Here is a 17,561-nt window from a genome sequence, read left to right as displayed (position 1 = left end):
TACCTGGCAAATATTTCATTTTGTTTTAAAATACACTACCATAGAGGTAAGATCTATCACACATTTAGTATTAACATGTATTTTAAGGGAATTCCTTGTTACAAAGTAGTGCTGCAAAATAAAATACTGCATGTGCTCATCTAATTACTGTGTTCTCTTACAAGGCAGCACATTGCATTTTAATACCTTTGCTGTAACTAGCAGTGAAATGCATTCCTTCAGAGGCTATGTTCTGTACTGTAGATTCATTAAATGGGTGCATCTGATGTTTAAATTTTAATCTGTAACCTGTGGAGGGGAAAAAAACCCACACACTAGACAACTTTTCTATAAACACAAAGTAGTGAACTGACTTAAGTGGTTTTAAATATTTTATTGTCGTGATTGTTAACAAAACACCTTCAAAACATTCTGTACATTTCAAACTATTTTGAACTGCAATACCCATTATATAAATGTACGTATATAGATGCCATGATGTCTCTGTACAAAGATGTACAATATGTACAGTTACATTAAATGCAAGCTGTGCAAGGCAAAGTCTAGGCTACAGATTCATGCCACTGGTTAAAACAAGGCATAGAACCACAGCTTCAATCAGTTTCTTTTGTGCAAATAAAATAAATGCAGGTATGTATTAATATTAGAAATGAGTAATTAGATTTGCAAGCTCAGTTCAGCTAGAACAACATGCAGCTGACTGGAAAAAATACAGTACTACTCTTGTGAACTTTTTTTCACTGCATCACTTTGTTAGGTTGAAACATCTTTTCAGGATTCAGCTGCTACCTTTTGGTTGAGCCAAGGTAATGCCAGGAGATCGAAACTTAGGAAGATATAAACCAAATTTATTTTCTATACCAGCAAATGTAGCTGTAGCAAGTCTGTATCCACCTATGTGCTCAGGGTTAACAGGAGGAAGATCTGAAATTTGAGTTTTTGAGGTAGGTTCTGATCCGGAAGGTTTGCTGTTTGAAGAAAGAAAAAGAAAAAAAAGCCTTTCCTTTATTTAAAGTGTTTTCTTAAGCCTGAATAACTTTACAAAAGATAGACTAAATACTTAAGGCTTTTGTCCGAGTATGGAAGACTGTTAAAGCTGACCTTAATTAATTCACTTCTCTGGTCTAGTAAAGTAAGTTGAGTTCAGACCACTACTTAATGGGAAATCAAGGCCAAAAGTGAAGCTACATTTTTACTGATAGCTTTGTAAATTCTTTTAACTTCCAATGGCACAGGGAAAATAGAGTGGAAATACAAATTTTATGTAGTGTATTAAAATAAATATGAAATAGCTCTTTCTATTCTGATCTGTTTAGAATTAACAGGTGAGTTTGTCTCAATTATATGAGGAGGGGGGGATTTTTTTGCATACTGCAATCTTAAGTTCAGTTGTTCAAAGTCACCAAGTTTAAGAGGTCCCATGTATGAAAAAAAAGTAAGGTCTTTTTTAACTTGGCCGGTTTTTCCAAAAAAGCAAATATTTGACTTACATGCCTCCAAAATCGACATAAAACCATCGCTGCAGAAGTTCATAAGTGACCAAAGTAACACCAAACTGGGGTGAAGATCTGAACACACGAGCTGTTAAATATTACAAATCGTAGTGTCAAAGAAAATTTCTCAGGAGAGATGCTAAACATTTTTAACAAGAGGTTATGTTTTTCAGAATCAAACCTTGTCACTACTGCTCTAATTTGAGTCCTTAACAAAGCAAGTGCTAATTTGCAGATTCGGGGTCAGCCTTAATATTCAGAGCACATTTCTCACCTCCAGCTCCCTTCCAAAAAGCCGAAGGACCTTCTTCCCTTAGAATCTTTCCAAAGCAGTCAATAACTCCACTGTATGTTGTCTGACCAGCGCGAGCTGCCACTTGCAGTCTTGTCTTGATGACATCAGCAGGGGTTACCAAAGAAGCAGCAGGCACACCTTTTAGAAGAAAACCACATTTAATTTGCACAGAGAATCTTGTAAAAGATGAAACACTTCTAACTGAAAAATACAACTGCAAACTTTAAATTTTTTTTCAAGGATTAGACATTACTAAAAATGCAAGTTCTTACACTTGATGCTAATATAAACTGTTGTGCTTGGTATAATTGTTTTGAGTTTCTTCTAAATTTAAAGGCTATAACTGATTGATAGTAAAGAAAATAATAAACTATCAACAGCAATTCTCTCAACATCTTCTAGTGGTTTGTCATTATCGGTAGTTTCAAAAAGATAAGAGAAGCATTTTTAAATTCACACATGCTATATATGTAATAAGAGATATCCATGACAAAAATTAGTTGTGCAACCTTACTGTATTTGTTAATACTCTACAACATATTTTGCAAATTACATAGATGATTGATTTGGGAAGTTGAATCCTACACATCCATTTGTTAAAGGTGTTAATAAGAAAACTACTACTTAAAACACCTATTCTACAGAAATATGTCTGTACTGCTGTTTGGACTGTTCTGTAGGAGAATAGACGCTGCTTACTTCAATAGGCAAGCCATAAAAAGACTGAGGACAATGAAGGTGTTTTACAAGCCTGCTTAGTACCAACAGCGTGATAATAGCCAACAGTGATGGAAGAACAAATCTCCACTTCCAAGGCACCACTCTCAGCTTTCTAGTCAAAGGAAAGGAGAAAGTTTTCAGAAATGTACTCCACAGTATACAACTGTGTTATCTGAGATATTTCTGAATACTTCTGAATGCTGTAAAAATGTCATCCTCTTAAGAAGAGAAACCATCTTTTGACTTAGAATTCTGAAATTGATTTTGACTTCTGTTGAACTTTTACAATTGGTTAATATTGAATTAAAAATTTAACAAGTCACCGATTTGCATAGGTGATCATAAACTTTGAAGTGTTGCTGATCACTTGAGAATGTTTTAGAGGAAAACAGAAGCAATACAGTTAAGCCTACAAGCATATGCTAATTGCAGACATATGCAGATTTTCCTTTACAGGCAAGTATGTTCAGACTGTATTCTTCCCTACTGCGCATGCGTAACAGGAATAGATTGAGCAATCGGGAATTTGAAATTTGCAATTCAGAAAGGCAGACTCCTGTACATGCTATAAAACTAGGCCTACGCGATTTACACGCGTTTTTAATAGGGTTCATCACTTAGTATGGGTGACCCAGAAACATTAATCAAACAAACAAAGAGAAGCTGTGAAGCCTGTAATGTAAAAACAGTGAGTCTTTGTATGAGATACAAGCTAAATAATAATATTTGTATGTGCTTCTGTGAGTACAGTAAGCTAAATAATCTTCCATTCGTGGCAGCTCTGCATTACTTGAGAATAAACAGGGCTACGAATCTGTTAGTAGTTTCCTAGCTGGTCTCTCCCTTCCCTCTGGCACGAGGAACCTACCAACTGGCAAAGAGCAGGTGCAGCCAAGCTCTGTATCAAGTCCAATATGGGAAACTGCTCTTTACACACAGATGGCTCATGACTGATGTATATATAGTGATTCCTTATGACTGTAACAAGTAACAAAAGGTCCGGTCAGCCACTGATGTTTCTAAACTGCACAGATTCCAACACTGAATCGTTCACAGTTGAGAGGCTGCAGATACCTGGTTTTCATCCTAGTGATCCAGTCTGTGGCAGTGCAGAATCTGACCATCTGTGTCCACGTTTTTAGATGACCACCACTACAGTTCCTACTTCTATTAAAAACAACTTTTTATCACCACTGCATATTCTCTTTATACTAAACATTTTTTAGAAGCCTTAAAATATTTTAAGTTTCAGGGTATGATACTTTAACTTCAGCTTCTTTACAAACTAATGCCCTATTTTTAGCAATTACATTTGAACAAAGTTTCTTCTCAGTTATTCAGGAATCCAAAACTAGGTAAGTCATTTTCTCCTTAGCTCTTATGATCTCTCATCTTATGTTCATCAAAGATTCAAATTAGCCTTCAACTCTGAGAGCACAGTAACAAGTAAAACCCCATTGAGACAGACAGATCAAATTTGACTACAAGTTGCTGAGCTGCATTACGCTGTTTATCCACATTATGCAAATGTAATTAGCTCTCATCAAAATTACATCACCTCCCACTAAGGATAACAGTGATCAAATTCAGATAAATCAGATACAATGGTACAGTACCCTTCCTTTATATGGGGCTACTGAATGAATATTAAATATCACTCACTAAAAGAAAAAAAAAAATTACTTCTAGAAAACATTCTGTAAAATTACCTGCAATGGCTCCAGCTGCAAGGAGATTAAGCCCTCCCACATGGCCATTTTCATCAGCAAGCATCAGTTTACTATGAGCATAAACAGGAAAGTAGATTGCAGAAAAGGGAATGTCTCTGAGGAAACATGCTTTGGCACCCTGTCACATAGAAAAAGAGACATAATACAAATCAATTTTGTAAATAAGATTAAAATTGATACCCAGCAAGCAGCTTGAGCCCAAGAAGTACCAATTCTTTTGATCTACCAGGTAAATAACACAGAAAATAAGATGTCTCAGGGAAACAGAAGATGTAGGGTTGAGCTTGAAAAAAAGAATAAAGCACATCTAAAGTAAGTTTCTAGAATGAGGAAGAGTCAAGGTTCATGTCTAATTTCGGTAAGCAATATGTGACATCAATCCTGACATCAGTACCTAGGATAAATATCTTTGACATACGATGTGTCCAAATGCAGTGAAGAAAGTGACAAAGGTCTGTCCTTATGCCTTGCTTGCTGACAACCACCACAACCATGGAAGCAGCAAGACAAGTCTTTGCATGCCATTTTTTCCACCAAACACAAAAGCACTACTAAAATACCAGTGAGAACTGTTAAGACCTCATACTGATCTCCACCGATCATCATCTGGTTGACTGAAAAAGCTGTACTGGAAGGTCAGTAAAAAGAGGGAAACTGCTGCAAAATGGGAAGCATTTAGTAAGGGGAAGATACAGGGAGACAAAACTAGCAGCCTATGATAATAGTGCAAGGAGTAGCTCCTGGCCACAAACGGGCGTTAAAGTTCCTTTAACAGAACTTTGCATGGTGTAAAAACAGTGGAATACTCAAACATATCTAATATTCTTCTTTTAGTAACTTCAGTCATCAGTCTGCTACCAACTAAAATAAACCCTGTACAAAGCTCAAATAAGCCCTTGTACGTCCAAAAATCTCATTGCATACCCTGAAAGCATGCACTATACAAAAAACACCACTCCTTGCCTAAATACCCAACTGGTATACTCCAAGCCAGCAGCCTCCACACAATGGACCCACCCGATGCCAGTCACCCAGTAGTGATATTAACAGCACATATCACAAACCCTACGTGGCTTAACCAGAAGACCTGCTATAGAGAAATGTGTTCCTTCAATTATTTTCACGCAGATACTTTATGCTCTAAAATAAGTTCTTACAGTTTTTCACAAATGATAATGCAATTCTAAAGAACAGGAGAATTTTTAGTAAGCTCAATTGTTTAATCACTGCAAACAGAAATGGTAATTTTGTCCCATGTACCAAAACACCTATGATCTTTAGGAAATGTAGTGGTCGTGAATCTCATCTACTGAATTCAAAACAAAAGCGTCAACTCTAAAAGTAAATTTGCACATTTTTACAGTATTATTGCAGGTATGTGGACAAATCATGTAAAATGACATTTTGTAAATGCACAGCTAATACAACTGCTGAATTTACCTATTACCCCTTGCACTGGCAGAAGATACAGGAAGAAATACTCTTCCTTGTTTAAGAAAACTAATAGCTTCTGCTCCATTACATCTGATCTGTAATGACTGTAGTAAGTATACCTGCAGGGAAGGAATCTGTTGACTGGCATTCTGCTGAAATACAGTACAGTATGGGCTTTTTTTTTAGTGGAATTTGTTATTGACAAATCCCACCACTTAACTTCTTAAAAATCTGAATCCTACTAAACTCCACTACTGTTTCACTGCCATCAAATTATTAAGACAAAGAGAATATCCTGCTGCAAAGATAACAATAGAGATAACAGAGATTCAAAACAAACGTAAGAAAAACACACAGAAAAGCTAAAGAAACTTTTCACAAAACCCCACCAAACGAAATGATCAGTGCCAGAAGACAGCAGGTCTGCAATACAGGACTCCCTGTAGCTTGGCATAAAAGCCCAAAGGATAGAATGGGGGAGTATTTTTTGTATCCCACTGCCTTAATATAGAAGTGGGTTTTCTTCAGTTTTCCACTGTGGGGCTGCCCTGCAGGAAGAGATTGGTTTTAAATTCAAAAGATGTCTTTGTTTTTAACAGTTTTTGTTACAACAGTGTAAAGGTTTAGCATAAAACATAAAATGGTGAAGCTGCTCAAAGCAGAAAAACATACCTTATAAAGACCGAGAATGCCTAAATCTTTTATAACAGAGAGGGCACTGACTCTGGGTCCTGTAGTAATTTCTCCTGCTACCTGCAACCGAATCTTTACAATCTCCAGAGGATTAGTGAAGATGACCTGGGAAGCTCCTGCCTGCAAACCCAAAGAAAAAGAAAGTAAATTGCGTTACTAGAGCATGTGGTGACAGGTTGACTTCTGCAAGGTGCTGAGTGCCTTCATTTCTTACTGCACTGGCTGATAGTCTCATGTAAAGATATGCACGAGGTATTTAATAAAGCACCTGTCTGGAAGTTAAAAGCCCTGAATCAGAAATCATGGGTTTGTACGGAATAAATTTTTACATTTATATATTTATAGTCCACAGAGGTTGATTAACTCAGTTTGTCTCTGTTTTTCTCCTTGATACCACTTTCTAAAAGTCGTGGTTGTGTTTAAAAGTCTATCAGATATTTCATGAAATATTAAACTAAAATAATCACTAGACTTGTGCTACTAGAGCATCAAACACATATAAAGACGACCTTATGTTTATTCAATAATAATCCATCACCAATCTGTAGACATGTTATTTGCATTTAGTGGTGATGCTGTTTAAGAAGTAAATTTGCATTTAATGGTGTAATTTTAAATTATTAGAAAAGGTGTTTGGAGTTTTGTTTAGCAGCCTTTAATTGTCCTAAGTGGAAACAAAATATAAAATTTAAATAGGAAGAGCAACATTTCAAAATATGATAGTAGATAGAAACAGGAGTCATTATCTTTCTCTGAGCTGAGCATGACAGGTTTTACATGCAGGAAATATTCTGTTAGCAGTGCTGAACTTCCTGCATAGTTCTTGCAAACTTCCTAGCAGAGCTGCTTCAGATTCTGCACTTTAACCAAAGACTTTCAAAGAACTATGTTTCAGATTTGAGAGAGATTCAATCTGACAGTTCAGTTTCAGAAGCACATAAACCTATTTAAAATGACGTTTAGATTTCTCCCTGGTTTGCTGTAGGTACTACCATTCATTTCTGGAGAAGTGTGTGGTTAATCACAAAACAGCCAAATTTCACTAAGCTTTCTTTTTCCCCCTCTTCCTAAGTCACCTTTTTTCATTTAAAAATTAAAACCACTTCCTTAAAATTTATGGCATATAACCATTTGAATACAGCCAACTTTAAAAAGCATTTCTTCCACAATCTAAAAGCTGCTCTTAAACCTGATCTACTCCTCCAACCCATCAAACTTTACTGAAGGAAAAAGATGCAGAACATCTGCAATTAAAGCTTTTTTTCCACTTCCAAACTGCCCAGGAAATAAACTTTCTTTGTGATGCTCAGGGTGTGTGTGGGTGTGTGTGAAGTAAAATCAATAGTCTGCTACAGCACCTCCTGGACAGCACGCATGGTGTTCTCTGCTAATTGATTCAGAACTAATGAACGCTAATCCTTTCTGCCTATAGCACAATCTTCCTCTCTCTAGCAGCAGGCAGAATAAACTTGATATTAGTGTTGAAGCACGCCTTAGAAGTTCGTAACTTGAATTATTCTAGACTTGAGACAAAAGAGCATTGCAAACCTTAACAGCTCTTACCGAGAACAACCAAGCGCTTGGGTACCATATACGGGATAGGGGGCACGAAGCATCAAAATTTTCACTGAACCTTTGCTGACCACACTGCCATCCTTTAATTGCAAGCACCGTTTATTAATTCCCTCAATGTTGACATGTAGAATCATCACTGTTATGGCTTTAGTAAAGCACCTTGACCCAAACAGTGGGAGATCAACTCCTGCTTTTGCTTAATTATCTCCACTGTAGTAGTTACTGTCTTTAACACTTCCCACTCAAATAATCAGTCTAGGTTGTTAATCTTCGGTTTTATTCCCTCGCTTCTTCACCTCTCTGAAAGAAAATCAAAGCCTACATTTTTGTGGACATCTACTGCAACCATCAGGAAGATCACTAGAAGTCCCAGACCAGCCAAACTGATCCCATCTTCTCTGTTCCTTGGACTTACTGCACAGTGTTTACTGTTACCTGACACCTCTCATGTGCAAAGCCATTCTTCAGACTCTCTTTACTTCTCCTCTCACCTCTTCTTTCCCAGTTCATACACACCTATACATGCAAGATGAAATGGCTGTCCTGCTAGGCCAAGTTCCAATCTAAATAAAATTTGCATCTGGCAAGTTCTGTTAAACAATAACCAATTTTTTTGTTTATATCGCACTAAACAGAAAACAAATTTCAAATGTTTCTCATTTCCCTACATCATTTTTTTAAATAATTTTGGTAGATAAAACACTAAGCAGAATGCTCTTTCTACATAATATAACACACCACACAAAAAATTCAAATAACTTTAACTTTAGACACTAAGCTAGAAATTCACTCCTTCTAGACAATTACCAGCTACCTGCCTATTACATATGCATTCTTTGTTTACATATGTATGTGAAATTCTATTTTTTATTTTCAATGTTATAAATTAGCACATCCTGCAGAGCAGCCAAAATAACTCTTCCTATTTGCCTAACACCCACCATAGAAACACAAATAGGCCAATTCATAAACATTTCCATTTTCTACCCTGAATTCAATCTTCCTGCAATTAACATTCTCCTCTCCTAGGTGCCCAACTGCCTACATTTCTGTTAAAATCAGCAACAGCCCTCTTCTAATACAGAAATGAAAAGAGAAGACTCTAAACACAACACATTTAATAATTTAGTAGCAATACTAGTTATATATACAATGTTACAAATTGTATATAGTTAATACAGATTTATATATTATGACAATATTAATATTAAAATATTACTTGATGATTTGGGTTATTGAACAAAATAAAATATAAGGAAAACCCTAACATATACTTATATTATCAGTAGAAAACCATCTGAAAAGCTCTTTAATTATATTAACACTTTGAACATTGAGTATTTACAGTGTTGACAAACTTCTCGACAGGCAGCTTTCTCAAAAAGAGCTGTAACTGCCAAGATACCCAGTTAAATACTCCCTACTAGCAATACGTATTTCTATCCCAGTCTTGACTTTTCATAGTGTTATACTTGGAGCTCAGCAAACTTTTCTGCACAGCAGTGATTTGATTCACATGAAGAGGAGCACTGAATTCACAGGAATTGTGTGAATCTGCTAGGTCCTTAGGCATCACAAGTACAGACAAGACAAGTACTGGTTTTAATACAGAACATGTAACAGAAGAAAACTCACTTTTTCATTGTGTATTTTTTTTAAAATGAATGCGAGGGTCATTTTTTGTTTGGTTTTGAGGTTTTTTTTCAAGTAAATGGCTGCTTATCTATCTGAGGAAGAACGTGTGAGGCAGAGAAGAGTGCTGCCTGGGGAACAAAGGAAGAGCACTCCCCAGAAGAGGGTGCAGAGGAGAGTGACTCAAAGGATCTCCAAATAAAAACGAACTGGGAGTGTGCAGGGTTGCAATACAAATCTCCATGCTTCTGTGCAAGTCAGTGGCAATCATTTCATTCTTTTTCAAAATATCTTACGTCAGCTATGTATGTTAAATACATGTGCACGTGTATATACACACAGAGGTATATATTGCAGTCCCTGAATTTCTTTTGGAGAAGGTGCACTAAATCTAGATTTCCCCCCACAAAAAAACCTCCCTTCACACATGAATTATAACAGACACTTTAAAAAAGGTTGACAAATTTGTTTCTGAATGGAGGTTATTCATACACATCAAAAATACCAGTAATAAAAGCTTCTACTTAACCTTAATGTCATGTAAAATAACTCTACAAGGAGCAAATAAAGGAACTAAATCTGACAGCAAAGGTTATGAGAGAAAAGATGTAGTTTGAGATCCCACAGCAAACGCCCCATGACATGCCAAAGGCTGAAGGAAATACACAAATGACCCTGCAACATGAGACCTCTTGCCCTTTCCAATTCCACCCGAGAGGCATATGCTACAAAGGGGGAGAGGCCTATTTCAAGCCCTTCCTTCCTTCCTTTTTGAAGCCACCACATCCTGGACCACAAGTATGTCCCATACAAGCAGCTAAAATAAGATTTTACTTAAAACAGTCTAGTTTAAAAACATCAACAAGAACTTGCACTTCTTTCTCGAGGCAAAGCTGTCATTGTTCATGCACCTACAGTAAGCTTACTGCCTTTTTTACTAAAGAATAAATTTCTCCCTAACTTTAAATGTCCACAGTCAAGATCAAGATAAAGCAGTAAAGTTTAATTCTGCTTCTAACTTTATCTGTTTAAAGTATATTGAAAGAAGTACAGTGTCTTCAAGATTTTGAAGGAAAAGTATCGACAGCTTATAATTCATTTTTGTGTTTGTTAAATAAAACCAGTAACATTTTAAAATTTTTTTTCAAAAATAAACATTTGACACATAGCTATTTGCCTGATAAGCCTATATACGTTTGTGTGTACGTACAAATACACATGAAAAATATTTTTACAAATATACCGAAATATTTAGACTAAGTGGTACATTTAATGTTTAAATAATGAGTTTTTAAATCAGTGGTAAATTTGGCCTTCTGTGTGCATGCATGCGCAAACACACACACACAACCCCTAATCATCAACAGACGCATTGCCTACACCGTCAAGAAGGGTTCTTAGACCCCTTCTGTCTGGCACCCCACATCCTCTTCCTCCCTGCAGCATGAATCGGAAACATCTTTCTGATGAAACAGGATTCATCCATTCAAAATGCTAAGCACCGTGCAGCTGCATTGATGGGAAGAATCCATTATTTTCCTGTGTAACTCATAGGAATTACAGCTTAAAATCACAGCATCTTTTGTCTACTGTAACATTACTTATGGATCATTTACATAGCATTAGATGTCCACTTCAACATCACTTCCCAACTGAGGACAAACAGTTGTCCTACAGCATCTTGCCCTTCACAATGTACTCACATGCGTCACGTGTGCAAGTTCCTTTGAGAAGCACTGTCCGTATCAGGTACGCGCTCTCTGTTTCCCCAGCTGCTGTCGGGATACACGCAAGCATTGCCGCAGCCTCACTCAGTCCCCCTGCAACTCAGAGCTAATGGTAGCTGAAAACTCCAAAGACAGGAATGCAGGCTAATCACTGAATTACAATGAAATGTAATTCAATTAATTACAGTAACAGTAGGGAAAGAAACTGTTCGCTCTGAACATGCGTAAGCGCGGATAGTGCTGTTGATGATTAACAAACCAGCATACTCTCGGGAAAGTAGGAAGATGGGATATCAGTTTCATCCATCAGGGACCAGAGCCCTTTCATTGACAGGTATGACCTGACCGCTGTAACTGAGCTGCCCCACGTAGCTGTTGTGCAGATTTCAAATACAGCTACAGCTTGGGAGCAGCTGGGAATATTTGGGCTCTGACAGAGCAGACCCTACACTGCCCAAAGACATTTACATTGCCCAGCAGCTAGCAGGTAAGTTTCAAGGAGCACAGGGCACAGGCTGCCTGCGGGAGGTCCCTGCCCTGCAGTAAGGAAGGAAAGACAACAGACAGGCAGCTGACCATACGAACAGGTCACTGCGTGGGCGGATGTCTTTGTGAACGGCTACGAGAATGAAGACCTTTCCTCTTGCTGGGAACGGGAGTTTATTCCATAACCTTACAGGAACTAAGAATAATTGGAGTATGAGAAGTAAGATTTTGGCCAAAGACATCCAGTCTCTCGGAGTTACCATTTCTGGGAGAGGCACATGTCTGTGGGCAGCCCCTTCGCTGGATGGTGTAGCACTTCTTGCTCCTCTCCATAGATGAGGATACCGAACAGCCTACGCAGGTTGTCTTGAATCACTACTGTCTTAATGTCAAAGGTTTCACCTGTGCTCATGTGTGGGTCTTAGAAGACTGTAACACCATACATAGGCTTTGATATGGCAGTGCCATCCAGAAACGAAAATTTGCTAGATCTGCTGGAGCCCGTCCTAAGCTGCCTCCACTTCCTCACAAGAATTTTTTTTGTTCCTAGTTGAGGGCTGTGGCACGCACAATGTGCTTTTGTACGGCTCACAAGAGGGTGGACCTTCAAAGGTCAGGAAGGCCTCTGTTGCAAACTCTATAAAACGGCTGAAAATACGGCTTGCTCATCCACTACCAGTTCCACACCAGAAATGATGAAAAAGCGCATTAGTCCTGCTCATCAGGAGAAGGTTCAACACTAAACACAGGCAAGTGATGGTCAGAGACAATAATAAGTACATCTCTGAGATCTACATAAGGGCATAATGCTGTTTCTTCTGATGTTATGACAAAGTAAAAAGCATGTTTTGAATTTAGCCTATATTTAGAGTGTACTATTAGCAAAATATTTAAGTGTCAAATAATAAAGAAAAGCCACAAAAAAACAGGTTACCCAAATCCAGATGCTGAAAATAATTTCAGCATATATAAAACCCAAACAGTCCCACATCATTTTGTACTAACAGAGAATAAAGGAACAGACTAAAGGAAAAATGAAGATGAAAGGTAGCATCACCCAAACAGAAAGTCTCGTGTGCCCCTGCACATAGAAATGGACTAAGCTCACTTGTGGCACTTCCTCGGATGTAACTGTTGGTTATGTCTCAGAATATTTTGTAGAAAAATAGCATACAATGAACACCAGAAGTGTGAAGAACAACACTATTTCCAAGCAAGTCAACATTGAAAAGAGCTGTCACAATGAGGATGAAAATTACTAAGGATGAGAAACAGAAAGACTAACACATCAACTTGCTACTGCTTTAGTCAACTGACACTTCCAGACTTTTAGAATAAACTTTATAAGCTTGCTAATAAAGATTCTGGTGTTTCGGAAGAAGTGAAGTTGCTAAAATGGAACTAAGCAGCAGTACAAACAGAGAAGTCATCAACTGGTAAGGTATCAGATGATCCAGAGGAGGCTACAAAGAAATGAACATCCCTGAGGTTGCTAAACTGTGGCCAACTCCTCTCCTACAGAAGCCAACTAGCCAAGTTTTTTAAAATTCTCCCAGATTGAGTGAGATAAGCATTATCTTGAAAAAGGAGATGAGAATATCAGCTAAAACAGTGAGCTAGAAGAAAACGTTCTGTTTGGACAGATTATAAATCTGCTCAGCTTCACAGAAACATCCAAATTTCTGAAAGCTTATCTGAAACTCAGATTTCCCCCCAATTTTTGCATGTTCACTACAGTAAGACAATAAAGTTATTTTGAAAAAGGAACACCTTACAAGGAAGTGGAAAAGCCTCTAATGAATGTAATATTATGCATTTCACTACAAAAAAATGTAAAATAATACAACTGATTCTCAAATGTTTGATTTTAATTATTAATTTAACCACAACACAGAGAAAAACACTGATTAATTACATTAAATTCTGTTACAAATGACCTGTATATGTGCTTTCTGTGTTATTGAGCTTTCCAGAAAAAGGTTAGTCTTTTGTTAGCTATACATCACAGCTGCTTTCTCACATTTCTCAGAAAATAAACTTTGTACACTGACAGGTGAAGACTCAAGCATGTACCAGGCTGCCAAATTCAATCAGACAGAACTATAAGCAGCCTCCCTTCAGGGCTGCTTCTTTGAATTAAAAGTTTGCAGAGGTCAACAACCTTTCTGCCCCAGGTTTTGTTGTAAGCTGAGGAGGTTTTATACCAGCCTGTCAGCCTACTCAACTGGAAGTTATTAGTGTTCTCCACTACAAAAGAAACCTAACTTAAGCCTTAAACATTTTATAGGGTTAACAACTGTTGGGGAATCCCACAAATGAAATAAGCCAATATGCACAACCAAAAAAAAAAAAAAAAAAAAAAAAAAATCTATCATCAATATCAATTCAAACCACTTACAGATTGCTAAGGGATCCACTGCATTACAGCCCTCAATCTCAACGAAAACACAATTTGGTTTTGAACTGTATTTAGATGATGGGTGTAGTTAGTGTCTGGAGTAATGTAGCTACATTTTAGACGAAGTCATTTAAACAGAAAATTCACTCATACCTGTTTATCTGAAAGATAAGACTACACTGTTCAATTTTTCCACATTTTCATAAGCAGAAAAATGTCATATACAGCAAGTTGAAGAGTGTATTTCTTTTCCTTCTTAAAATCTTCAGCAAGAAATAAGATTTGTTTAAACTGTTCTAGCTCCCCGTCCCCACTGAAGGAAACTCAGACATGATCTCTATAATCCATTCTCAAGGACTACCTCTATCTTTCCAAACTAACCATGAACACCAACCCAAGTATGGAGAGAGAGAAAAAAGGCACCCTCTCTTTAGCCTTTTGTGAATAAAATCACTGCTGAAACTTAAAGTTAGAAACTGGGCCAAAAGAAATTGTTCAAGCACGTAATTCCAAGGGAACTCAACTCACAAGTATGCAAAGCTTTCCAAACAGAAAAAGTACTTTTTTTAGTTCTTGTGACTGGTAGAAAAAAGAACAGTTCTGTTCAAATCAACAAAGCACACCCATTAACTGTCACTCCAACTATACTGCATGTGACTGAGAATCAATTTTTCCTAGGAATACAGGATGGATACTTACACAGCCTCCAGCAAGGACCTCTGCAGGGAGTGGAATGGAACCATCTTTCTTAGTAAATTTGTCTCTGACAAAGTCATTAACCTAATAAAGATACAATACATTACACCCAATTTTAAGTTATTTCTCCTCCTTATTAACATATATCAAGTACATCCGTAACCATATATATTAGAGTGCTTGTAAGTGGTCATCCTTCACACATTTTAGGAAATAAATCCTGTGTATGTTAACAAACAAAAGGATGCCGGGGGGGGGGGGGGGGGGGGGGGGAGGAGGAGGAGGAATATACGTACAGTTAGCTTAATAGCCTTTTCTGGAGCAACACCTATCAGCTGTGGTAACAAACCTATAGAAACAAAGACATCATAAGGCAACATTATCTTCCTAATATAGAAACTAGTATTTTATAAGAGCTCTACGGAAATGCCTTTCTGCACATGGGATATCCTTTGAGGCAGATGGCATTTGTGTATATGATGCGCTGCTAGAGCACTGCATGCTCATACCAATACAATTTTATATTAAGATTTCTGTTGAAACGGTAATGAAAAGGGTGACCAGATCTGCCTTCCACAACCAAGGCAAGCCTGATGTTGTTGCTGTACAGAAGGAAAAAAAAGGTAAGGACTGAACATATACCTTGGATATGCCTACTACATTAAGATTTCGTTTGACTTTTTTAGCCCCTTAATATAATTTTCCCATAAAGCTTGCAATTACTTTTTAAAATAGGAGAGTAATTGTGAGATATACACAAGACTATGATAAATTATCAACTCATTTCTACTTGACTTACTAACCTGAGTTTTCTGAAGGCTCCAGTCAACTAAGGATATAAAGGATTTTCTCTTGTTCAGTCCAACATGGTAGCATGAACTTCTTTAAACCCTATTACTACTAAGTATTTTTTATCTCACCAAGAGGAAGCATTATTGGACAGAAACCGCTTTTGAAAAGGTCCTTGCTCCTGGAATATAGCTACTATCAAAATGAACTGCCATTTGACAAAAGCACATATACTTTTCTAGGAACTAATAGGTTTAAGAAAAAAATCAGTAGATGGCAGTCTTAACTTCCTAGCATACAAGATTATAACAGTATCTGTTATTTTTAAATTCATTTTCTCCGCAATCATTTTGACATATGTATAGATTATAAAACTCGAAAGGCTTATTTTTATTAGAAGTGTTCATTTCCTAATGTTATTCCATGGTTAGGGAATACTAGTGTGGCAAAAGTGTTTGCAAGCTAACTAACAAAAAATCCCATGCTAATTATATCAAATATCAGGTGACAGCAACAAAACTGTATCAATGCAGTTTTCAAATATCCATTAAGTGAACACAATAATAGCTAAAAATTCATTAAAAGTGTTCAAAATTACCAAAAGTACCCAGCCTGCAGAATTTTTATACCACTTCCTTAAAAGGAAGCTCAGAGCAAACACACCTAAATTAGAAAGTGCAGCAGTTAACATATGCAGTGTAGTGTTTTCTTCCAACGTAGTACTTTCTGTGCAATTTACAGACTTACTATGCTAAGGAAAGGTAGTTATTAAATACAAAGAAAGGTGACAATAACAAAAAGAAACGCTGCCCTCCCAGCGCAGTTCTGCAGTGCCTACTCTTTAAAAACCCCAAACTACCAGACATAACACCACAAGACAACCCCCCCGCTCCCTTTTATGCAGCTGAACTCATTGGGCACACACACCTGGTGTGCTAGAGAACCTGAGACCCTGCATAGTCTAGTGAGGGACCTTAGAAGATACTTCATTAGTTCTGAAGTTGGATGCCAGGATTCAAGTGTGTCATAATTTTTTTGAGAAAAAATTGTAAGTTTTTATTTAACAATATGAACTTACCAGTATGCATTCAGTTATATTTTTTAAACTGCAGAAAACAACTACATTGTACCACTATATTACAATACAATTAGGATAATCCAGCTCGGGAACATAAGAACCCAGTGACAGACCCACAGTCAACTCCATAAATGTTTCTGTAGTTTAGTTTAATACACTTCCACAGCCCATCTAATTCTATGAGTTCAAGACCTTAGTAACATGCTGACCATTAACTGTATCATTTTCAAAACAGCTACATGAAATTCTTATGGTAAACAATCTTGACGACAATTATTCAACAGATTATTAAAAGGTTTAACAAACCGACATTTTTTCAAACAAGCACATTTTTTTCTCAAGTATAAAGCATTGCTTTTAACTTATCAATGGAATCATCCTTGATTTCAAAGCATTTGAGAAAGGTTAGAAAACAAAAATAAAAATGACAAATGATCAGTTTCAGAAGCTGCTGTGCAAAACCATGTGGTTAGGGGGGAACAGGAAAAGAAAGAAAACAGTACTGTGGAACAGCACTGTAGAAATAGTCTCATAAATGTAACTCAAGCTGTATTTGCTTTTGTGAAAGATTTAGCAACAAAAAAAAGGAAAACAATTTACCAGTAAGACGTAATTTACAGAGATTACACCTATTTCATTAACATTTTTACTGACATATTCCTCCCTCTACTCACTTGCATAGCAAAATCCTGCAAGATTACAAAAAAACACTTTAGCCAGAATCCACAGACTTTCACATGCAAAAACTTCTCAGATACTGTCCTTAAAGGACACTGTCCATCATCTTCATTGACAGAACACACTGCAAAGCAGAA

The 17,561-nt window shown here is 37.0% G+C and overlaps 1 protein-coding gene across 1 annotated transcript in view; it reads right to left on the bottom strand.

Annotated features, from left to right (window-relative positions):
* Nucleotides 1-343: 343 nt before the first annotated feature.
* The window catches only part of SLC25A12 (solute carrier family 25 member 12), a 52,120-nt gene continuing 34,902 nt past the window's right edge, over nucleotides 344-17,561 (bottom strand). The window contains exons 12-18 of the mRNA XM_049812214.1: nucleotides 15,176-15,228; nucleotides 14,883-14,963; nucleotides 6,345-6,485; nucleotides 4,218-4,356; nucleotides 1,768-1,926; nucleotides 1,491-1,581; nucleotides 344-968 (exon numbers count right to left, since the gene is read on the bottom strand). Coding sequence (XP_049668171.1) covers nucleotides 779-968; nucleotides 1,491-1,581; nucleotides 1,768-1,926; nucleotides 4,218-4,356; nucleotides 6,345-6,485; nucleotides 14,883-14,963; nucleotides 15,176-15,228 — 854 coding nt within the window. The 3' untranslated portion in view covers nucleotides 344-778. The remainder of the gene's footprint in view (nucleotides 969-1,490; nucleotides 1,582-1,767; nucleotides 1,927-4,217; nucleotides 4,357-6,344; nucleotides 6,486-14,882; nucleotides 14,964-15,175; nucleotides 15,229-17,561) is intronic.

The sequence above is a fragment of the Accipiter gentilis genome, chromosome 1, assembly GCF_929443795.1.
Source record: "Accipiter gentilis chromosome 1, bAccGen1.1, whole genome shotgun sequence".
NCBI classification, from domain to species: Eukaryota; Metazoa; Chordata; class Aves; order Accipitriformes; family Accipitridae; genus Astur; species Astur gentilis.
This window is presented reverse-complemented; position numbering and strand designations above follow the sequence as displayed.